This window comes from Aptenodytes forsteri, unplaced genomic scaffold (genome assembly GCF_000699145.1).
Source record: "Aptenodytes forsteri isolate BGI_AS27 unplaced genomic scaffold, ASM69914v1 Scaffold1, whole genome shotgun sequence".
Taxonomy (NCBI): Eukaryota; Metazoa; Chordata; class Aves; order Sphenisciformes; family Spheniscidae; genus Aptenodytes; species Aptenodytes forsteri.
Window position 1 is genome coordinate 5,184,091 of NW_008795035.1, and position 24,556 is coordinate 5,208,646.

The 24,556-nt window shown below is 43.7% G+C and overlaps 1 protein-coding gene across 1 annotated transcript in view; it reads right to left on the reverse strand.

Moving 5' to 3' along the window:
* Positions 1-266: 266 nt before the first annotated feature.
* The window catches only part of CEMIP (cell migration inducing hyaluronan binding protein), a 54,866-nt gene continuing 30,576 nt past the window's right edge, over positions 267-24,556 (reverse strand). Inside the window, exons 14-28 of the mRNA XM_009276549.1 lie at positions 21,262-21,331; positions 20,271-20,399; positions 19,470-19,555; positions 16,250-16,381; positions 14,226-14,261; positions 13,979-14,134; positions 12,270-12,450; positions 10,350-10,565; positions 9,217-9,428; positions 8,558-8,743; positions 7,647-7,851; positions 6,202-6,288; positions 5,725-5,882; positions 2,611-2,711; positions 267-394 (exon numbers count right to left, since the gene is read on the reverse strand). Of these exons, the coding sequence (XP_009274824.1) occupies positions 267-394; positions 2,611-2,711; positions 5,725-5,882; positions 6,202-6,288; positions 7,647-7,851; positions 8,558-8,743; positions 9,217-9,428; positions 10,350-10,565; positions 12,270-12,450; positions 13,979-14,134; positions 14,226-14,261; positions 16,250-16,381; positions 19,470-19,555; positions 20,271-20,399; positions 21,262-21,331 (2,083 nt within the window). The remainder of the gene's footprint in view (positions 395-2,610; positions 2,712-5,724; positions 5,883-6,201; positions 6,289-7,646; positions 7,852-8,557; positions 8,744-9,216; positions 9,429-10,349; positions 10,566-12,269; positions 12,451-13,978; positions 14,135-14,225; positions 14,262-16,249; positions 16,382-19,469; positions 19,556-20,270; positions 20,400-21,261; positions 21,332-24,556) is intronic.

Here is a 24,556-nt window from a genome sequence, read left to right on the forward strand (position 1 = left end):
TTGCTTAGTAATACGAGAGTCAACATGGCATCGGTGAGCAAGTCAACCGGCGAGGAGCTGGTGATCACAGAACATACGCTGATCACAGAGGAAGGCTTTTCTGTCACATGTGGCCACTCTAGCTACTTACAGTAAGATTTCTTTTTAAACAACGACAACAACAACAAAATGCTACACCTCTGGAGCTGGCAAGGTGCCTGTGGTGAGCAGTCAGTAGTCCGTCCCATGGGGGCATGCTGGCAGCCAGAAGGCAGAGCAGCGTGTCCTCATAATTTCATTTTCTTCACCACAGGAATTGGCAGTGCTTGATAGATTTTAGCTGAGTCCTCATTAGTGACCAGCTTCACCCAGACAGGGCGGAAGCTGCCTTTGAAGCTGACGAAAGCCATTTTTTCTGCGAATCAGAGCAAATATATTAGGAGTGTGTCGGGGCTGCACCAGAAAACCACCCGTGTGCAGGGCTACACCCAATGGCTGGCTGGATGCAGGTGAACAAGAGCACACATATGCACACAAACTTTGCCAGTTATGCATTCTCCAGGTACCTAGTGAAGCTTAATTAATATTTTATTTACATGTTGTATGCTTCCATCAATTAACGTGATACATAGCAGAGGAGAAAGAGGAAAAACCCTTCCTAGCAGGCAGCTTGAGCTACCTGTTGAAGCTATCATTATTTGCATGGTGGTTATACTCAAAACCCTTTCCTGCTTGGGGAAGGTGGGGGGATGATGAGGGACAGGACAACAGACAAGACCTACGTTAGTGAGTATAACACACACACGAAAGAGGAAAGTGTGCCAAAAGCTCACGGTTAGAGCTGATCAGAGCAACGTGCACGAGAGAGCAATATTCTAGTGCAATATGTGATGCTTTGAAATCGATATGCTTTGTGCCATCAAGTCAGAATTTTGTTTCAAGAGAAAATCAGCCAAAAATAAGTTCAGACAAGTAAAAAAAATCCTGTTTTGGGGCATTTAGGGGGGAAAAAGTCCAATATTCCTATTGTTAAAATGCCTTTTTATTTAAAATGAATCTGGAAAATCAACCCCCCTGAATTCTTTACTTCTAAGAACAACTGCCAGAGCACTTTTCCCATCTACAGTATTAAACTGAGTGCTGTTACCCAAAGCTGCAGTAGATACAACCTCACTGAATAAATAAATGACTGCTCCCAGGATGTTGGAGCACATGCTGATAGAAACAAGCAAGGCGAAGTTTAGAAGAAGGAAAAAAGGTCCCTTTACTGGAACCATGGGAGGGGGCTAGATCAAAGGGGTTTAGAATTGCATTTTTCAAAAGTGGTTACCTTTTAACCTAAAACCCTCTTCTGCACCGAGTTTCTCCAGTACTTTAGTCCATGGTCCTCTTGAAATGAATCTTCCTTTAGATGTCACCAGCACTATGGAGCTGAAGGAAACAAAGCCATTTATAAACAGGTGAAGAGTCAGAACACATTCCTCGCTTGTCTGTCTTGAGCACTGGTAACTCCTGCCTGTGTGACTCAGACACCGATGAACTACAGTGGTTTCTGCTTTAATGGCTTTTGTCAATGCTTTCCAACAGCTTAGTCATATACTCACTTTTCCAATCATGCAAAACCCATTAGGAAGCCGACAAAGTCACTTTTTTTTTTCCTAAAACACTGTTTTCTATAATGTTTTCAATGTTTCCAACCAGCAGTTCCATCCTGCTTTGCTCAGAAAGGAACATGCTCTCCCTGGGATGCGCTGAGCGAGTCTCAAATAATTTATTGTTCTTGCAGCATTAGCAGGATAAAGCCTGAAGAAAGTCACTGCACACAAACTGCCAATTATGCATTCTCCAGGTATTAAAAAATACTTTCCTAGTGAAGCTTAATTAATATCTTATTTACATGTTGTATGCTTCCATTAATTAACGTGATACATAGCAGAGGAGAAAGAGGAAAAACCCTTCCTAGCAGGCAGCTTGAGCTACCTGTTGAAGCTATCATTATTTGCATGGTGGTTATACTCAAAACCCTTTCCTGCTTGGGGAAGGTGGGGGGATGATGAGGGACAGGACAACAGACAAGACCTACGTTAGCGAGTATAACACACACACGAAAGAGGAAAGTGTGCCAAAAGCTCACGGTTAGAGCTGATCAGAGCAACGTGCACGAGAGAGCAATATTCTAGTGCAATATGTGATGCTTTGAAATCGATATGCTTTGTGCCATCAAGTCAGAATTTTGTTTCAAGAGAAAATCAGCCAAAAATAAGTTCAGACAAGTAAAAAAAATCCTGTTTTGGGGCATTTAGGGGGGAAAAAGTCCAATATTCCTATTGTTAAAATGCCTTTTTATTTAAAATGAATCTGGAAAATCAACCCCCCTGAATTCTTTACTTCTAAGAACAACTGCCAGAGCACTTTTCCCATCTACAGTATTAAACTGAGTGCTGTTACCCAAAGCTGCAGTAGATACAACCTCACTGAATAAATAAATGACTGCTCCCAGGATGTTGGAGCACATGCTGATAGAAACAAGCAAGGCGAAGTTTAGAAGAAGGAAAAAAGGTCCCTTTACTGGAACCATGGGAGGGGGCTAGATCAAAGGGGTTTAGAATTGCATTTTTCAAAAGTGGTTACCTTTTAACCTAAAACCCTCTTCTGCACCGAGTTTCTCCAGTACTTTAGTCCATGGTCCTCTTGAAATGAATCTTCCTTTAGATGTCACCAGCACTATGGAGCTGAAGGAAACAAAGCCATTTATAAACAGGTGAAGAGTCAGAACACATTCCTCGCTTGTCTGTCTTGAGCACTGGTAACTCCTGCCTGTGTGACTCAAAGACACCGATGAACTACAGTGGTTTCTGCTTTAATGGCTTTTGTCAATGCTTTCCAACAGCTTAGTCATATACTCACTTTTCCAATCATGCAAAACCCATTAGGAAGCCGACAAAGTCACTTTTTTTTTTCCTAAAACACTGTTTTCTATAATGTTTTCAATGTTTCCAACCAGCAGTTCCATCCTGCTTTGCTCAGAAAGGAACATGCTCTCCCTGGGATGCGCTGAGCGAGTCTCAAATAATTTATTGTTCTTGCAGCATTAGCAGGATAAAGCCTGAAGAAAGTCACTGCTTTGAGATTTTTGCTGGCCTGATGCTTTTCCTTCATTTTCAGCGTGCTTTTGCTTAAGAAGGGTATTATTATTATTATTATTATTATTGCCTTATTTGCATGTACTGTATTTCACCTCAGAATTCTCAGGGTCTTCTACAAATGCCAAGTGATAAACAAAAGACATGAGGTGAGTGTGTTAAGCTAATGCAAATCTGTAAATGCTTGGGTAAAAGCCAGCAACTGCCTAGGCTGAATTCTGAAAGGGTAGAATAAAAACTCAAATTAAACATGAGGGGTTAATCTTACAGTGAGAATTGTCCGTAGAGAAGTGGTGATGTTAACCTCCTTACTTCCTAAAGATGCACAAACACCTCCAATGGTTATCTCAAAGCGTATGGAGGAAGAGCTATGCTCCAGTGAGTTCAGTGGAAGTCCTGCTCTTAAGCTCAGTGGGGCTGGGATATCATCCTTGTTCAGCTCCTAATTAAAGCTGCATCACGGACTAATAGAGCAAACGCTTAGGTGAAATTATTTCGTTCCACCTTGCAGGGTTTCCGTGAATGAAACTTGCCTGACTCCAATGGCATTTGCAATCTTGCAGAATGCCAGCCTTGCTGGGTCCGCTTTCCTGCATCACGGTGGACACAAGTCGACAAAATTAATTAGGCAACAGCTCCTGCAGAGCTCAAGGCCTGAGCTACTGAGTGCAGCAGTTACATCTTAACACCTCAGCTGGAACTGGAACTGTTCGGGGGAAAATAGCAACGGGTGGTGGCAGAGGAACAAGAGAAGCAAAAGAGTTAAGAGTCATCAGGACTTTTCCTATAATAAACCTGAGGTGTTAAAATACCCTAGTGCTTACAAGAGTGGATTGAGCTGGCAGGCTGGTTTCGAGTACTTTGTGAATGCTGAATCACCTCTTTTTTCTTTCTTCAGTTCACTAAAATCGTTACTTTCTATTAAGCCTTTCCTGCTATGGAAGTTTAAAATAAATTCACCAGATGTTTTGTTTTCTTATCCCTGGGAAACTCATCAGAAAAGTGGATTTATTAAAAAAGAGGAATTTGGCCTGCAGAGTTGCTTAAATGAACAAAAAGGCTTGTCCTTGCTAGAAACACCTCTTCTCACATCCCCAAATCCATAAACCTAGAAGTTGTTCTAGCAGTCTCTTCGTGAGAGGCTGGCGAGGCTGGTGGGGCCCCTTCCCCCCCGTTAGCACCATCTCTCTGTACAGTCCGTGCTCTGCATCGCGGCGGGGAGAGGTGACAAGAAGCTGCTGGCTGTACAGTCTTGGCATCTGCACGGTGTCCACATCTGAATCTGAACAACACTTCCATCTGGCAAATGAATGAAAGACGTCTCATGGCTATAGCTGAAGCCCTTGCTTGATCCGATTGGAAAGGCTTGCAGGGGATGGGCTGGGAAAACTTTTGGTGAAAGAAGGACAATAATTTGGGGGTTCAATCCTTGCAAAGACACAGCTGAGTGAGACCTGATACGTGCTGACCATGTTGGGTCAACTTCCAGTTCTAATCCTAATCCTAAACCTAACCCGGTTCCAACGCTAATCCAGAGAAGACAATGAGGCGCAGAAGGATTTAAATACACCTGAAGTCTAATTACGATTCAATCCCCTAAAGTAAGAAAGAATCCAGGAGCTGGATTTAGCCAGGACTGAGATTGGATTTTTTGCCAAGGAGAATGATGGCCTCTCTGAAAAGCTCTTTTTTTTTTAATGAAAGTGAGCAACTACCATGCTTCTCTGCACTAACTACTCAATGTATTTTTTTGCAGCCTTCAGAATTATTTAAGACAGTAGAAACACATCTGTATCCACCTGCATGGCACCCTGCTGAAACTTCCCCCAACTTTCTGGAATAAATGCCAGAACAATATCCTGTCGATCTGCCCACAGTTATTTCAGATGATTCATCAACAAAGCAGTCATATTTGTATGAAATGTTACATACCAGATTTCAAATCAAACCAGATTTAATAACAATGAAATATATTCATTTCCCAATAGGACTCCACAAACTAATATGAGAACAACCCCTTTGGTTAAAGGGTTTCTGGTGTTGTTCCCAATCCTACTCCAGCAGATGAACCTGCTGTCCTCCAGGATGCAGGAACATGTGTTGGCTACTTACCACCCACTTGCAAAACTCTGTTTTTCTGGCTGCCCACACTTAAAAAATAAAAGCATCCAGCCCTTAGGTCTGGGCAGGGAACATGTGCAAAGAGGAATGCATTTTATTAGTGGAATTTTCTGTGATTGGAGAGAGTATGCAGGCAATAGAAAAATGTAAACTGTGCACATCTGTACCGATAAGCGCTGAGAGTTTATTTGTGAATTTAAGTCTGCAGTTTGTCTGTAACCCACAACATAAATGTAGCTCTGCAGTTTATTAATCAAGTGTAGCTCTGCACTTTATCGGGGGCTCGATCAGTTCCTAAATCACAGAGTCTGCATCCTTCTGCTGCCTGCTCACATTTGGACTCTATTGGAGTCGGCAGTACAAAAGCACGTTGTTAGCGGGTCAGTCTGGCCCATGTTGGGTGGCAAAACCCAGGAAAAAGATGAGTGGTGTACAGCATTCTTGTACATTGCACCTTAGTAACACCGGATTATTTACTCACTGATCTTTGATGTTGTTGACATAGTTTTCTATCTGTGCTGGGATTCCTTGTAGAATCGAGTTTTTGAACGTTACTCGATCAACAACTTTTCCATGATGTCCGTCAATCACAACCAGCTGGATACCCTCATCAGTGAGGAAAAACCTGACACCGTCAACCTGCGCGTGGGGAAAAACATTCTTGATCTATCACAGTAACACAATTGCAAACAACCACCTGCAAGAAGCACTGATAGCGTTGAGTCACGGGACTACTCTTTCTATCAAAGGGTGGAATTCCAGATCTCTGAGGTCAAGCTGTCCCGCATTTTTGCTAATATGGAGAAGTTACAGCCTTTTTTTTTTTTTTTGCACAATATGAAGCAAAAGTGACCTGAATCTAACTATGCATGGTAACATTGTAAGCAAGTTTTCCATAAAAATGAAGCAAGTATCTTAGAATTTTGTCCCATAAAGTTCACTGAGAGGACCTGCTCACCTCAATGTATGCAAAGTCATCCTTTAGGTGGAAGTACTGTTTCTTATAAGTTTCTATTTTCACTTCCAGTAGGTGGTCCTTAGTCTTCTGCTCACAAAAAAAAAAACAAAAAAAAACCAAAAAAAGGAGAGAAAAGAGGTTTTCTAGTGAGGATGTCCATTACCTGAACGCTGCATTTTCAGAAAGCATTTTAAACCTTGAAATTCAATCAACAAGAAAGCTACATAATAAGCACTGACTTGCCAAATTACATTGCTAATGAGACTGGGCACAATGGTAACCTCTCTGCTCATCCTGTCAGCATTTAAATTGTTTCACCAAATGGCAGAGTACAAGTAATTCTCACTTTGCAGAGCTGACACATAGTTCTCTGAGGCTTTGCTGTGCATTCCTGCTTCGAGGGTGATGAGTGAAAAAGGCTAAAAGACAGATAAATATCCCCCTCCCTCCTCCAGAACTAGACTGGATTGGATATCATAGAATCACAGAATAGTTTGGGTTGGAAGGGACCTCTCAAGGCCATCTAGTCCAACCCCCCTGCCCTGGGCAGGGACATCTTCACCTAGATCAGGTTGCTCAGAGCCCCGTCCAACCTGACCTGGAATGTTTCCAGGGATGGGGCATCCACCACCTCTCTGAGCAACCTGTGCCAGTGCTTCACCACCCTCAGCGTAAAAAATTTCTTCCTTATATCTAGCCTAAATCTATCCCTCTTTACTTTAAAACCATTCCCCCTTGTCCTGTCGCAACAGGCCCTGCTAAAAAGTTTGCCGCCATCTTTTTTATAAGCCCCCTTTAAGGACTGACAGGCTGCAAGAAGGTCTCCCCGAAGCCTTCTCTTCTCCAGGCTGAACAACCCCAACTCTCTCAGCCTTTCTTCACAGCAGAGGTGTTCCATCCCCCTGATCATTTTTGTGACCCTCCACTGGACCCGCTCCAACAGGTCCGTGTCTTTCTTATACTGAGGGCTCCAGAGCTGGATGCAGTACATAGGAGACAGTGTTGTACAAAATGCTTTACATGAATGAGATACTCGGCTATGCAGTCCCTTCTCTGACACTGCAGTCCTTATAGCCTGGAGGAGCTGGAGGCCAGGCAGGAAACCTTGTGTCTCTCCAGAATCACATTCCCTGGACCAGCCTGTCTTCCAGCTCATCACTTTTCACCCTGTACTTTTAAGCGCAGCACTTCACAACAGAGCCCCAAAAGACTAAGTACCCAACTTCAACAGAAGTTTTGGGTGGCTTCGTCCTTTGAGGACCTGTGCTCTCTACACGTGCAAGAATCTGTTTCATACGTTTCACATACCTGGACCATTTCAGAAAATCAGGCACAGGAGATACTGAACCTGGTACAAAGTCTTTCTATGTCTGTGGGCACAGTATGTGCCGGAACTACAGATTTACACTGGCGATAATTCTGTGATAAGAAATCAACTACTTTACCAGTTGCGCACTAGAGAGTTTCTTAGGCATTGGCACTTCTACTATTGGTGTCTCGATGTACTTGGGATAGGCCATGGCTTCACAGTCGCTGACGCCAGCCGTCTTTGGGATCACAGCTTTGATCCTTATTCGTTCACAGCCTTTGACAGAGCAGAAAGCAAATTTCTCCTTCTCATTTTGAGCTTTGAGTTTCAGAAACAGCAGCCTGCAGGTAGGGGAGAAGAGTGAACAGCATCCTTGAGACTTCCGTGCAAAAAATGGCTAACTCCCAGTTTTGATGGACTCCTTCCGAATGCTTTGCAATAATGTGCGTTGCAAACCCTGTGCCGATGTCTGCATCTATAGTGCTCAACATACCACATGCAAATAAAAGGGGGGACACATCTCAGAAATGGTTTGGGGAGGTCAGGGAACTTAAGACAGAGAAATTAGATGACACCTCAACTCCCTTTGAGCTCTGGTTTATAATGATACATTTATGTAGAAATACATGGTTTGTATTTTAGCGCTCTCTTTCTTTCCCGTTATTTTAATTCTTTAAAAGAAAATAACAGGCTTTACACTCTTAGTTCCTGTGCATCCCTGTCGTGGTGTTTACACATGGTTGCTGTTCAAAACAAAAAGGGTTGGGTGTGTCTCCAGTTCAGTTTCATAGTCTGCACTTTGCTTTTGTCTTTTTTTTTCTAATTTGTATTCACTCGGCAAAGCATTTCCCAGAGTAATTGGCAGTGCAGCAGAGGCTATGAATGACTGGCAGCCGTGGGAGTCCCAGGAAAATTAAACGCTGGTCACATTCCCAGAAAGACTTTCTGGTTTTGTTGTGATCCCCGCTAATGGCATTAGCCAAACGGCTCACGATTCCAGCAGCTTTCTCAAAGCGGTGTCCAAATCGGCACGGCCTGCTTCCTTACCCAGTGTCCTCATCCCAGTAGTAGTATCCTTTGCTAGGGTATCTGTGCTCCAGTTTCTCCATTTGAGAGGTTCTATAGAAGGTTCCAGTTTTGTACGTTTTCTTCAAGAGACGATTGTGGATGTCTGAGAGAATGGAAAATGTCGTCCCTTTAGGATAACAAAACCCTACTTGGATCCAGTCGTTCCTAAAAATAGCAAAAAGACCCACATTATAACAAGTCGACACATGACTATTATTTTCCTGGTCACGCTAGAAGCCAAACTAAATAATTCACTCTGAAATGTAACTTAATTTTTTCCTGGCCGGTTAAAATTTTAATGGTTTTGGATGAATCACTGCAATGTCAATTAGATATAACAGCCATGGGTTAGTTAAGCAACGTGGGTCAGATCTGCTCCTGACTTCTACACCTGTGACTTCCATGCACCAGGAATGAATTAGCTCTAGGCTTCCAAAAATGAACCGTGTTATCTTGCAGGGCTTCCCAGGGGAGGAAACAGGAATCTGAGATGTCAAATGGAAAGATGGTGAACTCAACGGACTTCCTGGAACAAGCATGTTCATTCTGGAAGAGCTCATGAGGTGATGACCTCACCCATTGAAAATGTGCAGTTACATTATTGGGCTGGAATGTTGGAATTTGGTCGGATCACTCACTTGTTGAAGTTGATGAGCCATATGGCCAGCTCTTCAGGGGCTGTCTTGTCCCAGTGGATGGTGTAGCCTTTCCTCAGAGTTATAACTGGCTGATACTGCTGGTAATGAGTGCTTTTGCTCAAAGCCCCTTCCAAGTAGAGCGGGTGGTTGTGGTAGTCATTTTTTATTATTTTCATTTTCAGGTTGGCTGGCTTGTAGGCTTGGATGTATATCTAGATGAAAAAAAGATGACCAAGTGTTTAATGAATGATAGTAAAACATTAAAGGTGCTGTTATTCAATAGATGTGAACTGGTGCAAGGCCTGGGACTTCAGCAGTGACCTGTATGCCATACACATATTTAATTTCTTAGGCTTCCTTTTCAACAAAGTGAACTGTTTTCAGAAAAAAAAGAAGGATCATTTCCTCACCCACTGAGTTCAAGAGTATGCGCCAGTCAAGGCTTCAAACAGGCCTGCAGTAGGGCTGACGTATTTCACAGCGCTAGCGGCAACCCTCAGCAGTGGGACAGTATCTACCTCAGACATCTGACTTCTACTGAACAAGGACCCTTCTGTCTGGATTTCAGAAGCATGAAAACCAGCTCAGTGGTTAGGAATTGGCTTTAGTGGCACTACACAGAAAAAAACCCCAACAGTTGCAACACCCAAGACAAAAACAAGCGCTACTCATCAGAGGAAAGTGAGGACTCTCTCAAGGCAGCAGCACTCGGAGCTCGTGTGGTAGGAAGAATGGTTTGGTGGTTACACAACAGGATGAAAGATGATGAAAGCTGAAGTCTAATTTCGACTGCTCAGCACATTTCCCATAACACTGTGGGCAACACTTCCCTCCATAAATCAAGGAAAAATAACTAGCCGGCAGCCCATAGATTTATGAATATTAATCTGTTAATGCCCATGGAGCTCTTAGGGGACTTCAGGCAGAAGTTGTTAGAGCTGTTAGCAGTCAAGGCCAAAGTATCTGAAAATGTACCACAGTATCCTCGTGTTCAAAACCACCTGCGCAGACATGCAGATAAATAAACCCTGAGCACCCTGAAGAAAGTTCATTTCTAAAGGTCAAGCTTTACGGTGCCAAGAAATTTAATATAAAATAAAACGATAACGATACTGCAAGGTAGGCAGCTTTACCTGTGCAAAGTGTCCGCTGCAGATGGAACCTCTCCAGTCGGGCACATCAATGCAGTCAGGGTGCTTGATTAACCAGTTATCTTCTTTTATTAGGTATGAACCTGGATATTCTGACACAGAACCATCCACATCATGAAAAACTGATGTTTTATCACCATCCATATCCAGATCATTGAACCAGGGGCCAGGTTCTCCAAAGAAGACCCTTGAGGTAATCTAAACAAACAGTGAAACACACTTAGATCTCCAGAAAGGAATTCATCACTTAGAGTACAGAGCAAAGGATGGCTATGGTCACTAGAGTGGCTCAAAGGACCCATTTTCTGACTTTATTTGGCATTGGAAAGTAGCTTGGACAAGAAATAGCGTTGGGTTTGCGGGTCAACTTGTGCATGAAGAAACCTGTGTATGCACTAACATCACCATTTTTTAAATGGCCACAGATCTTGGCTGCTCAGCTTGAGACATCGTAAGCTTGATGCTCAATGGCTCTGAGGCCCCATGACTCCAGATGAAGTCTGGGGTTGCAGGTCCTCTGAGATAGCACTTACGTAGTAATAAAACTATGAGCTTCTGGAATTGACCACCCAAAGATGGAAGCACCAAAATAATTTTCAGCTGAGCTGCTCATGTTAGTTGGCAGGAACATCAGTGCCATTTGGTGCAGGCATATTAGGATTGTCTCTGCCTGCACACTGCCTCTTCGGTAAGCCTGAAGTCAGTGTAGAGCTGGGTCACACACTTAAAAGGTGTGTTTGATTTGTCAGATTTCCCTGCTGACCATGGGGGAAAGGCTAAAACCACCAGAATTTCAGCCTCAGCTGTGAGAGGTTTGTTATAAAATTCTGGAGGAAGGTTCAGGAGACGGGGCGATTTCACTAAAGCCACTTCACTCATTGTCTGCTGTTATATTTTCAAGGTTCCAAAGCCACATAAAGTCACACTGATGCTGGGAATAATCAGCGACCTCCCCTGGGAAATGGCTGCTCAGGCAACTTCTGACTGATATTTTTATCCAGCATAAATAAATGACATTTCACCAGCCTGCCTGGTGCAATGTGAGAGAGTGACCGACCAACACTTTTAGGGGAATTTTTGCCTTTCCCATCCCATTTAGCACTAGTCAGCACTTTTCCTGACATGTGAGCAAGTCTGCTAATTTTTTGAAAGTTAAGAAACCCAAATCATTTCAGTCTGAACCACTTTACTTATTTATTTGTTTGTAATGTTTGGCAGTTGGATTTCACAGCCGCTAGAGGTGAACCTCAGCAAACCAGTTAGCACGTATTTGTGCAAGCAAATACAAAAATAACTCAAAAGCACAGACCCCAGGAAGGGTTCAGACCAGCACCCAGAAGTTCATACTGTAATTCAAAGTTTGGCAGACCCTTTTTGGCTGAGCTCTGCTCTCACTTATGTCTGCAGAACTGGAGTCCATGGAATTACCCCGGTGTGCAGGGCTGCACAGCCCTGCATCGGCTCAGTTTCACTGGCTGTTTCCCAAAATCAGTATTTTCTGCTTCTAGGTGAGTTAGACCTTCCACAACAGACTTCCTTCTGTTGTTGCTTTAATATTATACTGCTGTGGAAAATAAAAGGGCAGATTCTTCTCCCTGTTTCACAGTTTCTGAGACATACAGAAATGGAAATTATTTTCACTTGAATGTCACTATTGTTTTTTTGAAATCGATGCCTGCTTCTGGTTTGCCGTGAACCTGTCAAAGAATTGGATTTTCTTGTTATTTCACCCATCCAATTTTCTCTTTCTTAGCTGCCACCCTCTTTGTTAAACTTCTGGCAAAGACAACGGGCAACCGCCTGAAGGTCCTGTGTTTTCTCCTAAAGGCTGCTACACCCTTTTTGCCCACAACCCCATTTCCAAGCCAACTGGAAAAGGCCTTTCTGAGAAGGATAACTCACAGGGACGTCTTCAAAATGAATGTCAGTGACGTTGTTGTTGGGGCAGCTCTGCCAGGCGTTATTGAGCCGGAAGGCCAGGGCACTCGTGTGCCGGCCATCCAGGGCAGCGAATTTGCGGAAGGTGCAGTTCTGGACGTTGATCGGTCCGTCGTAGAACTGAATCCCTCGAATGGGAAAATCCCTAAAACACATTTGGAGGAGACAGAGAGACTTGGTCATGACACGTTAGCATGAGGATGAGAATGTATTCTAGACATGTACAGTCCCACAGCACTTGTTTCTCAGCTGCTTTCATTTCTCACAGCCCTTAGGATGACTCCTGAGTTCATGTTTTGGAAGAGAAGGGATTTCCCTCCTTTTTAGGTCTGTGAAGTCCTCTTATCCTTGCAAGTTCAGCTCAAGTTCTCTCATGTCTGAACGGATCATCTTTATTTGGTCTGTGCTCCTCCAGGGAAGGAACTTACAGCAACGCCAAAGCATTGACCTAAAAATGAATAAATTTGTGTTTGCCATCAGAAATGAGTTCTGCAGCAGTGAAACCTGAGACTCATCAGAGCCATGCAGACTCCTTGGGCTGAGTAACGGCAGGGCTAAAAGAAGTCCCACCACATCTTTCAAAGGAACTTGGAGAGAAACAGTGCGACTCAACTGCAATAAAAAATGGATTTGAAAACAAGGAAAGGTCTTACAATCTATACGGTTGAAAAGAGGTGAAGGGGCAGACTAATGAACCTTTATTAACAGCCTTTTCTGATATCACCTGCAAGGTAAAGACGGCACCATTTTTCACACTGATTAAGTGAACGAGATGCTTAAACTCCTTAAGAGGCTAAGATAAGATGTTTCAAATTTCACTTATGATAAATAAATTTGATCCCTTCCTCAAATGAATGGTTTCCCTTAGACAAGACTTGCCTGCTCCTGTGCATTTGTTCTGTTTCTGCACGCAACACCCAAGATGAGATATGCCCACATGTATATACATAAAGGATATTAGAAGGAGAATCGTAACAAATTGGGTTTTCATTATTACTACAGTTAATAATAAGCCTCCTGTATCGCTACTGACAAGCAAAGTTGAGGCGCATAATACGGCAGAAAAAACCAGCTGAGCTGTTTGTTCACTGTAGGGCTACTGTTAGGATAACTGTTTTTAGGAATAACGACAAAACATTATTGCACTTGCAAACCAAACTGTAGGACTAAGGTCTAGGAAGAGGCCACACATGAAGTTCACTGGCCATTTCAAAATATTTAACAAAGGCATCAAATTCCTGTAGCACAGCAGCAATAGTAACAGCAGCTCTGAGGACATCTATGACCACATCTGGGCCAGTTCAAGCCCAGGGAAGGGCTTCTACGAGCTTTCCTGGCAGCTGACTTGAATGGAGACCGCCACATTGCTCAACCACTGCTGACCGCATATACAGAAGTGCCCAGCTAGCACACAGTCCTCTTGCTGTCTTCGCAACTCTGTTTGCAAAGGGGAGGGGGAAGGAAAGAGGAGTTTGATGCTGTCTTGGCAGCCTGCAAGTATGTACCTGCCAGCAGCAGCTGCACAGTGAGGACTTTGGGATCGGGAGACATGAAACCAAATCCTTTCTGTGTAATGGTTATTAAACTGAACAGCGCTGAAGAAACCTCACTGGGCTGGAGTTCGCACTGAGAGCGGGAGCAGCGAGCGCTTTGATGTGCTGAGCTGAACTTACGGGCTGATGGGCAGGGTCCTTCCTCTGTGATCCAGACCTCCAGGTCCCCAGATCTCGTTGTCCATCGTCTCGGTGCCCAGGTTTCCACTCTCGCCAACAAACAGGCTGTTCTTGATTTCTTGCTTTGAGCCGTCATCATGAGGGAAAGTCCCACCACTAGGAGGGAAGGGCCGGAGGTGAAGGGGCTGCTCCCACCCATCCCTACCAGCTGCGCCCCAGGCTGCAGCACAACCTGCGCCAGACTTACCTTGCCAAGGTCAGGCCAATGCCGTTGTCAGCAAACCTGCAAGGAGAAGAGAGATGCTTCAGAAGAGGTTTGGTTTTGCTTTGTTTTATCACGTCAAACTAAAATAACCAAATCAATGAGGTGGAGGGCAGCAAGGCTTAATTACTAAACAGTGCTCATGGGGAGGCTCAGGCTTTCCCAGGTTTGTTCCCTGTCCAGTTTTGGAAGATCTTTTTTGGCATATCTTGCAGTACATGCAGATCATATGAAGCAGCAGACATGCACCTGATTGCTCCAAGCTGAGGTTAAGCTGGTGATTACTGGGCGTAGTTTACTTGTCTGATCAAGCTTTTTCTCTGTATCTAATGACCACGCTCTTTTCACTGTTAGGTAAAAAGACCATGCTTATCTCTCACTCCAACGAGCTTTTATTATTTAGTTGTGCTTTGCCTTACGCACACCTCTCTGCTCCCCTGTGTTCATGTATCACATACTGCTTCTATGAAATAACTTTATAAGAGGAAATGTTATAAAAGCAGAGAAGCTTGACTTCTCTTTCAGCAACAGGATGATAGAGATTAGATCTTCCTTATTAAAAAAAAAAGACTAAAATGTCCACCCATTTTGCTGAAATTCCAAAGCTTTTAGATGAGATAAATCACAACTGTCGGTCCATGACTTCTGCTTATAGCAAGGCTACAAATAATATGATAGTATGAGTGAGTCTTGATGGTATCTTCACATCGGTGTCACTCTTAACATGTCTGTCGCTGATCTCAGCAAAACCACCAGCGGAGATCCCGCAGCAGAGTAACCCCCAGCTTTGTCCTGCTTCTGTCTGTAGGTGGCAGCCCTTTACACGCTATCGCCTCCTCTTTCCTTCCTCCAGCCCCATAAACATACGCCGTAGTTTATGCACTGCACGCCACATTAACGTTTGTTTTGTTAATGTAATACATAAGTCTTTTTGTAGCAATAGAAATGGAAATTACTGTGGCTATAAAGACAATTACAGTTTGATGGCTGCTTCCTCGAATTCACATACGCTCATAGGTTTGCTGCTGGAAACTGATAAAGTACTCGGTCTTTTAGCAACCTCTATACACTGCATTTGCTCCATAAGCAATGCAAATACCTAAATTACATGAGTGTGATCTGCGAAGACAACTCTTGCTGGCCATGGGGTGTGCTAGGTGCTTCTGGTTCATAAGTTCGTAAGAAGCACAAACCGTATTACGCAATATTACGATTCCGACCGTTCTGCTACAGTCTCATTCTCGCCAACCCGACCGGTCACTAGAGCCAGTTCATACCGCTGGCTGCTTTAAGAGGTTTGGGTCACTCGAAGGTAAGGCAGCTCTGGCTGGGAATTGGACACGAGCTAATGGTGTGACAGCTATTCTTACTAGGCTTATCGCAATATGCCTTGTAACGTAGCTTTTTCCTTTTTCTCTTTCTTCGTTGAGGTCGATATCAAGAGCCTGGCTCAGCAAAAGAAACTGTAGAAGATTATCTGTTTTCAAGTGCGAAACAAATATCTGTTCTGACCAGCGCAGGAAACGGCCTTCAAAGAACACAACACGCACTTGCCCAGTCCCTCTCCCTTGCTGCTGTGATGCATAGTTTTATGTCTGCTTCGTCAGTACTCGCTTATTCAGCATAACGGTGAACCACATAAAACTCATCTGTGACCAGGCTTAGCCAGGAAAGGTGGTGGATTTTGCTGCTTTCTTTTCAAAGCACCTCGTTTTTAATGGAAAAAAATTAGTTTTTATTTTCAGTTATTTGCGTCTGTGTGTCTGTGTGTATGTGACCATTTTTGAATGCTGGGCAGCATCACACAGAGAAACAATCTGAGGGATCTTCAGTTCAGACAAAGCAGGTTTTGCTTGTGTAAAATAATGCCTGTGTTTACTTAACGTTTCATCTTTATTTCAATCTTGGCCACACGAAAGGTGCAAAGCAATATAAATAGTCTGAACCACAGTTATGCTCGCCATAAACACCAGGCTGAACTCCGAGAGTTGAAATAAGGCAAAACTCACTGGCAGTTGTCCAGCCACACATCTCCACCCCGCAGCCAGGCCCCATGATCTTGATTCTTGTAGGCAATAAAGCGCTCAATTATTGCAGGTTCCCTGGGCTTCAAAGGATCAGCATCTTTGTGTGGGCTGTATCTGTAACCAGAAGGAGAGAAGAAAGGTTGGCGAGGGAAGGTAGCCTTGCTCGGTGCACGGCCCTGCATCATAAACATCTGGTTTCTGCTAACTCAGGAACAGCTTTGGGACAACAGTCTATCCAAGGAGGGAAGGTGCCTTGCTCGGTGCACGGCCCTGCTAAACATCTGGTTTCTGCTAACTCAGGAACAGCTTTGGGACAACAGTCTATCCAAGTAGCGTGTCTAGTCAAGCAGTGATGGCCAGACCCAACTGCCAAGGGAAGGACAGTCCAGGCGAGGCAGTTGTAAAGACCCGCTCCAAGTTTCCTTTCACCTTTCCATTATGCAATTGCTGATATTTTGCTGAAAGCATGGAAAGTTTATTATTGCTCCCAAAAGTCTGAGATATTTTTTGATCCCTTACTGTTATCCTTTAGCATATTCCTGTTATTTAGATAAATATCCTTTTGTTTTCCCTTTTGAGCATTCTTATCTCCTAACCTTGGCTATACTGTGGCAATGAGTACCACTGCCAAATTTTCCTTACTGTGGAAAGGAATTAAAACATCTTGGAGAGGGGCTGAGTGTATGTCCTTCACTATTCCCACTATACGTTACACAGGACACACGTACAAGATTTATTAACTCGGAAGTTCTCAAGTGTGATGAAATATTGGCCTGACGTAGGAAAAAAGCAGACACAAATGGAAACTGCAGCAATGTGTGCCCTCAGCTGCTGCCTTTTGGCCACTGCTCTGGCCACAGATCTGAGCAAGGATCTGGCTTGCTATGGTGATGCTGAGCTCGGCTGTCATTTACCCGGTCCTGAGGCACAGCTCTCCCTTTTGCTACTGAAGGAGCATCTTCCATCATACTACACAGCTTAGAAAACCTGACAGACGAGTATCCAACTCAGTGCCAGCAAGGGATGGTCCAGAGATTAAAATTCACGCCTCACCAATGGGTAGTGAGGCCAAGCTGTCAAAGCGCTAACAGATATTCAATAGCTCTTTGCTTTGCTTAATAAGCCATCATATCAATCTAAAACTGAGCATCAGGCTGATAGGGTTCCAGTAAATGAATATTGCTTTGGCAGCTTCATCATAGTGAATGTGAATTTGCTTTCAAAGAGAGATTTAGTATCAGCCCTTGTGAATTCCCCAGACGTTGTTAAATACAGATATTTTGAGATGGATTCCAGTTTCATTCACGTCCATGTGTATCTGGAGGAATACTACAGAGTACAGAATTTGGCCCAGATATTTAATGCTGTAACAGAATGCAGAATAATCTCTCCAACTCTGTAACTGCCCAGCCTACCTCAAAGTTTGCCCCAGCCAGTCCGGCTATAATCACCTCTTCAGTCTTTCTGTCTTGACACATGAAAAGTGGAAAACGGTATAAATAATCTGAGCTGCAGCCTGTGCTGGTGCGCAATCCCCGAGCATAAACGTAACTGCATTATGAATTGCTTGGCTTCCAGGGGTCATTCCTGCCCTTGTATGGCAAGGGACAAATTGCCTTTTGTAATCACTTGCTGCGCCTGTGGCAGCAGACAGATTCCCAAGGCACGTGTTCAGCTGTATGGAAAAGCAGCACCAGGCTCCCAAGAGAATTTGGAGATACTTGCAGAGCAGGCTGCTCTTAATAAGTTATTTTTTTAGCAGTTACTTTTGTCATTGAATTAATAATTTCAATTCATTGAGCATTAAAATAATGTAAACAATATTCACTTCTGAACATCTTTTAGCACCCCATGCTAGGCAGGGCACTGGGGTGGTGCGGATCACAGGACAACCGATATCTGAGCTGCTGGCTGGGTTCCCTGGGGGAGGAGGACCGATCCCACCCCTGCAATGCTTGCCCAGTGCGTGACTACAGCAATATGGGTAACCCACGCCCCGGAGATGGAAAGGAGAAAAGGAAAAAATTGTCATTCTCCCCTGCTGAGCAGAGGTTTTCAGCAGGTTTCTCTTCCCTACAAGGTTCTTCTGTCAAGAAACCCAGTCGTGGGGGAATGCAGGTTGGGTGCAACTGGAGGCAATTGGTCTGTCAGGAAAGAAAACTATGAAACTTGAGAATATTTAAGTCCTTTTCTCTCCGTGGGGTTGGTGACCAAGTTAAGAGCCAGACTCAACCTCTAATGAGATAAAAGGGTGCAAGCGTGGTCCTAATGCTATTACACTTTGCCCACAAGAAGCCGCCCGCTTACATCAGCCTCCTCGCTGGGGTCAGCTTTGGGGAAAAAGTGGGGATTCTCAGAAGCCACCAGACCATGGTAGGTCTGGCCGATACAATACGCTCTATAGAGAGGTTCCATAATGACTCCATTATGCCACACAGAGGCTGTGCAGGGATGAAGGGTCGCTCTGTGTATTTAATTGTAATTATTATTGCAGTGTCAGATTTGGAACTAGGCAGAAATTTGAAATCGAAGTGTGAGCTCCATCACATAAGCAATTCCTGTTCAAGCAGGTCTTAAAAGAATGAAGAAAATCAACAGCATTCCCAGGAAATACTTTAATCTTATTCCTCATTATGCCACAGAGGCTGTGCAGGGATGAAGGGTCGCTCTGTGTATTTAATTGTAATTATTATTGCAGTGTCAGATTTGGAACTAGGCAGAAATTTGAAATCGAAGTGTGAGCTCCATCACATAAGCAATTCCTGTTCAAGCAGGTCTTAAAAGAATGAAGAAAATCAACAGCATTCCCAGGAAATACTTTAATCTTATTCCTGGGAAACTCTTGCAGCAAGTTCTGCCCAGCGGGGCTGTTGACCAGAGAGCATTTAATTTTCTTGCTTATCTAAAAAAAAAAAAAGTCAATGGAACACCCTAGAGCAGATGTAACATCCACGCCAGCTCAGCTCAGAGCTAAAGAGCAAGGACAAAACCAGAAGGGTGTGGGTGCTGGGTGTCCCTTAGGAAGGGGAATGGAGAAGATGAAGTTCAAAAGTGGTAAATCTAAGTGAAGACCTTGCCTCAATAAGAGCCACCCCAAAGGCATTGCAATGATTCTTGTCAGCTTCCTTGGGGGCAATTTCACAGCTTTCAGTCAGTGCTATAGAGAAGTCTTTTCCAAACCAAACTGTGCAAAACACTTTACCTCCCAGAAATCAGTGTCAGGATAGGTCTTTTGTCCTTGGCAGAGGCTGGAGTGGTTTTAACGCCGTTATCGATGATCATTCCAGCCTAAAAGAAGAGAGAAATGCAATATTACAGTATATTTATATATTCTACAGTTCTTTCCATCTCCAGGCTCTACCTCCAATTGTTCTAAGGCAAAGTCACGTGCACGATCCTAATAACTGCTTCTGTTAGTAGCATGTGAAACAGAGGGCTGCCAGGACTATCCAGACTTGCATATACCCCCCAAAATCGCCGCACATTTCCAGAAACTGCACCTCTCTTGTAAGTGCATGTATCCCCATACACATAAACGCCCTGCTGCAGTCTAAAGCACTCAGTAACAGTAACACACAGCCCCACAACATGGCATGCTAAGGGTAAATAGGTAAAGAGAAGGCGATTAGACACAGCGGCCCGTATTTATGCCTCTAGAAGCTGTTTGGTTAATTGCTAACATTGGCAGTTGAGGTCTATAATTAGACAAGCTGCCAATAGATGCTCCTGGAGGCACTATTTTAGGAGTGCAGAAGCAGAGAAGCAGCCTGAGCAGAGGGAAGAGCCTCTCTGAATGCCCAAGAGCCAAGTGAAGCGGGTGCTGGCCGACTCTGAGAGCTCCCACGCCAACACGCAAGCTGCTTTATCTGCAGACACAAACAAGCTTGCAGCAACTTTTAGTGAAACAGAAAGCACAGGCATTAATAGCTTGCAGGCCCAAAGAGCTTGAGCGAGAAGGTGGTGTTTTTTTCGAGGGCAGCGTTCCCGTTGCGTGCAGACTCACCCGGTAGTTGGAATGCGCGCGGTTGTTGGAGAATTTCCCCATCGGCATGTGCTCTGAGTAGCCGGGGGAATACATGCCCGCTGAGGGCCCCGTCGGCACGTGGTGCAGAACAAACCAAAAGCCTGTTTCCTGAAAAAGAGAATGGACATCTGAGACTTTGCTTGAACTTCTTTGCTGGTCTACATTAGCCCAAGGGTTTATCAGTAAAGCCACGAGACGTAAGCCAGAAGGCTTCGGGACAAATCACAGCTAGCAGCATTGACCTGTATAACTATATGCAGCAAAGAGTTTAACACGCACATACATTCACATTCACACTCCTGCATCTTCGAGGTGCCTTAAGTTAAGCTTTGACATCTATATTGAAGCTATAAGCGAGACTTTCGAAACCCATAACACACACACGCATCCACTGATGTCCTCCTATCACTGCATGTGTGGATCTTAAAAATCAGATCATTTTTATTTAGTTGCCTAAAAATGTATCTAGGAGCCCGAATCTAGGTAGTCAGATTTGGAAGCTTTGGAAAGACCACATCTCTCTGTTTAAGGCTTGGTTTGCTTGTTTATTTGTCTTAGTAGGAAAATAAAGGCTCCTGATGTGACCAAGAATTCCTGTGGAATTCGCGTTAGTGCTGATTGAAATTTCAGAGCACCACTACTGTACTGCAATCAACAGAATCATTGCCAAAGACTTCCCTGGGACTCCGCAGTCACATTTATTTAATTTATTCAGGCTGCACACTATGCAAAGGTTGAGAATTTTTGTTAAAGCCATCCAGCTCTAGAAACAGCAAGTGACAAGAAGTGTGGAGCAAAAGGAAAAGCATTATTTTTTATTGGCAGCGCTAGCCACATTAATATATGCCTCAATCTAGCAGTTTCAAAAATGCCTGAGTAACAGAAGCAGGTTTTATTCCAGCAAGAGCCTCAGCCTTGCAGGGCTGTAACCGGTCTGAGTTGTTACCAAATAAGAAACTTCTGCACTCACTTCAGATCCCGCAGCTGCACAATTTATAAGGTTGTTGTGTGGGTTGGCTATCCAGAAGGTGGATACGGCGCTGCAGGTCAGGAAAACAAAGAATAACATGAAAATGACACTTTGAGCACACACCAGAGTCACCGATCAACTCCCCCCAGTACAGGCAGGGCTGATAACTCCCCAGATAAGGGGTCCTGCCTAGGGGGCAAAGGGAATGTGTTTTTTTCTTCCTCTTGTCATACCACATGTGTCCTCTGCGGTTTGACAGAGAGCATGGCCTTATCTTTTAAAACCCCGAGTATTAAATGAGGAATTTTGACTGCAATTCCAAGCCTGCTATGAAGCTGTCAGTTGTCAATCATGTTTTATGATAAGGTAAATATGTTGTTGCACAAGTCACAGAAAGAACTTTGCCCCCACATAAGCCCTCAGGTTCATTAGAGACTCGTTTAATCAAGGGACCCAACAAATTGCCTCTTAAGGGCTTTCCAAGTGTGCCCCGGTACCTGCCTTTTCCAAGACCTGCTGTGATTCATTAACTTTATTTGCTCCCACCCTCCTACGCATTTCTTTTGGGACAAAAGGACTCCATTTGTTTAATGCACATAAAAGACTCTCAATTGAAAGGTTCCCATCAAGGAGGAAAGATCAATCCATCACTGTCCATCCTGTGACATACAGCATTCATTAACCAACAGGCACATGAACTTTGGGAGGAAAACATCCAGCACTGACAACCAGCAGACTGGGTCCCTAAATTTGCTGGGTGAGATTTGCCCTCCTGCAGAGGAGGAACCTACGGAACCCTTATGTCTATTTTAATCTTGCTGTGAAGGACTTCGAGAGGGCTTTAGACCAACTGATTTTGCTGGCCTGAGATGAAGTTCCATTTTGTGCAACTTTATCATGAAAACATAGCAAAATTTTTCTCTTTTGGGCATGGGACTGGCCTAGAAAGAAACCATTTAAGATTATTTATAGAGTACCTCCTGCTGCGTAGGCAAGGGCAAGGGCATTATATTTCCACAGTGACCTGTCTTTCAGCCTGATCCCGTTCCTCAGAGCCATGTGGATTGGGCAGGTTACTGTGTCATTTGGCACAATCCTATTGTCTTAATTCCTGGCAGCAGCTGCCTGCCTGCCTCTTCCAAGCTGACGGAGCCGCAGCCGGTGCTCGTCCCTCATCCCTGTGTTGGGTGCCTTGGCCGCTGCCCCAGGGGTAGCGTTAGTGCACTCATGCACTTGCAGGCTGGATGAGCCCAGTGCAAAACAAGCAGTTTTTCTGATTAGACCTTGAATTCTTTTATAAAGGAGGACATCGCAGATCAAAGTACCGTAGGACCTTTTCATTAGATCTCCGCCTATCCTTCCTAGCGCTTTTTCATGTAAGAGTCTTCTAAATGACACAAAATATGTCCCTCTGACTATTAAATGGATTATCAGTGGAAAATGAGCACAATGGCTGATTAACTCTTCTTTTATGAATGGAGACATTAAGTGTAATTTATAAACAAACACAGATGTGAAAAAGAGCATTGCATGAATTCATCTCTTTCCCTTGCCAAAGTAAAAGCTAAAAATGTTTCTTTGGACAAAACCCCAGCTTGTTCTGAGAACAGAATGGGTGATACTGATACAGTCTCAGCAGATTGAGAGTATTTCCAAATAAAAGAAATCCCCCGAAGATTTTTAGCTGTTAGGCATCAATCAGCTTCTAACTGTCTCGTTTTCAGGATGGAAGTCTGGCTCCAGAGACTTTCTTGTTGATTTTTTGTGGGTCAGAAATTTAGGGGTTTTTTAGTGTAGATTTTTCCCCCCTCCAACTACAGCAGAATAAATTCCTGGAGAAAAATCTGGACTACGGGCAGAAGTGTTCCTGTATCCCAGGAGCTTCAACATGGCACCAATACTTTGTGGTCTGAAGACAAATCTTCACCATGGAAGACCTCCCATTCTGTTGCACAGCGGTCTTGTCCTCAAGATGATCCACCATCAATTTTAAACTCTTAAAGGCAAGCGTGACGTCCAGCTTTTAAAGGAAAACACTCTGAAAACAACATGGTTCCATAGATCCTCTCCAGACCACTTACTATGCTCCCTGGACTACAGCTGGGGGTCTGCTTGCCTAGCTGCTAAGCACACAGGTTTTCCTTTAAGAATTCAGTATTATCTCAAGAAGAGTTGGAGGGATGGGGGAAGAAAAAGAAAGATAATTAGCTGCCTGATATGCATCAAAATGTGTAGGTTCCCTGAACAGCCAGTAATTAGCAATGAAATCATATTCCTAGGTTGTGCACCTTGATTTTTGGGCAGAAAAACAGCTGGAAAATCATGGAAAGGAGGGCTAGAATGGCCTTCAAGAGCTCAGTGAGTCCATACCGTGCCTTATGACAGGGTCAACTACAACTACAGTATTTGTGACTGGCATTTCTCTAGCCTGTGCTTAAAAATTACTGCTAATGAAGAATCCATGTATTCCTCTCAGAAAAAATTCTAATGCTTAAGCGTGCAGGCCAAGCTGGTTGTGTTTCTTCTATACTTCACCTGATTTTTTTTCTACAAGGCAACAGAATGGCAAAAAGAACTTGTAAAATCCCTTCTTATTGCAAATGCTTCTATGATCCTCATCTAAACCTCAGTTGGCAGATCTGCAAGGACACTTAAAAGAAAGGATCTTGCAAAAAGGGGGATGAAAGGCATTCGGCATTTTTCAAGTTTAATACAGTGTTTGTGGCAAATAGAAGTTTTGAGAAGTTCTCATGGAAAGGTTTTCATGAGCTCGTGTGTAGACAGACTATTAGAGACCCAATGGGCATATACAGTCTTTGATCTTTTATTGTCAAGTTCCAATTCTGTGCTAAACTGCATTTATTATATTATTTTGGTTTCACTCCACAGTTTGGGTAGACTGTGCCAAATGAATACATAATGCCAATGCTGTATCATCAAACAGTATCCGTTCTTCGCATATAATGACTTCTGAATTAATGGGAATAATGGGAATATTTTCAAAATCAGCTACCATTTGACGTGAGCACAAATGTCAGATCCCAGCCCATTCTCAACTCAGCAACTTTTTGCTGAGCCATTGGGGTCAAGACTCCAAAAGAAAGAGAGATTTTCAATATCTGAGGTAGCAAACATCTCAATTGACTTCATGCTAAAAATGAAAACTACACCCTAGGTGCGTAGGCATCTGAGTAGCACAAGCATAAAGACCCCGAGGACACTGCTCTCCCAACCTTTTGGGCATGCAGCGCAGACCTCTACAGATGACTACATAATCATATACACGTAATGCTAT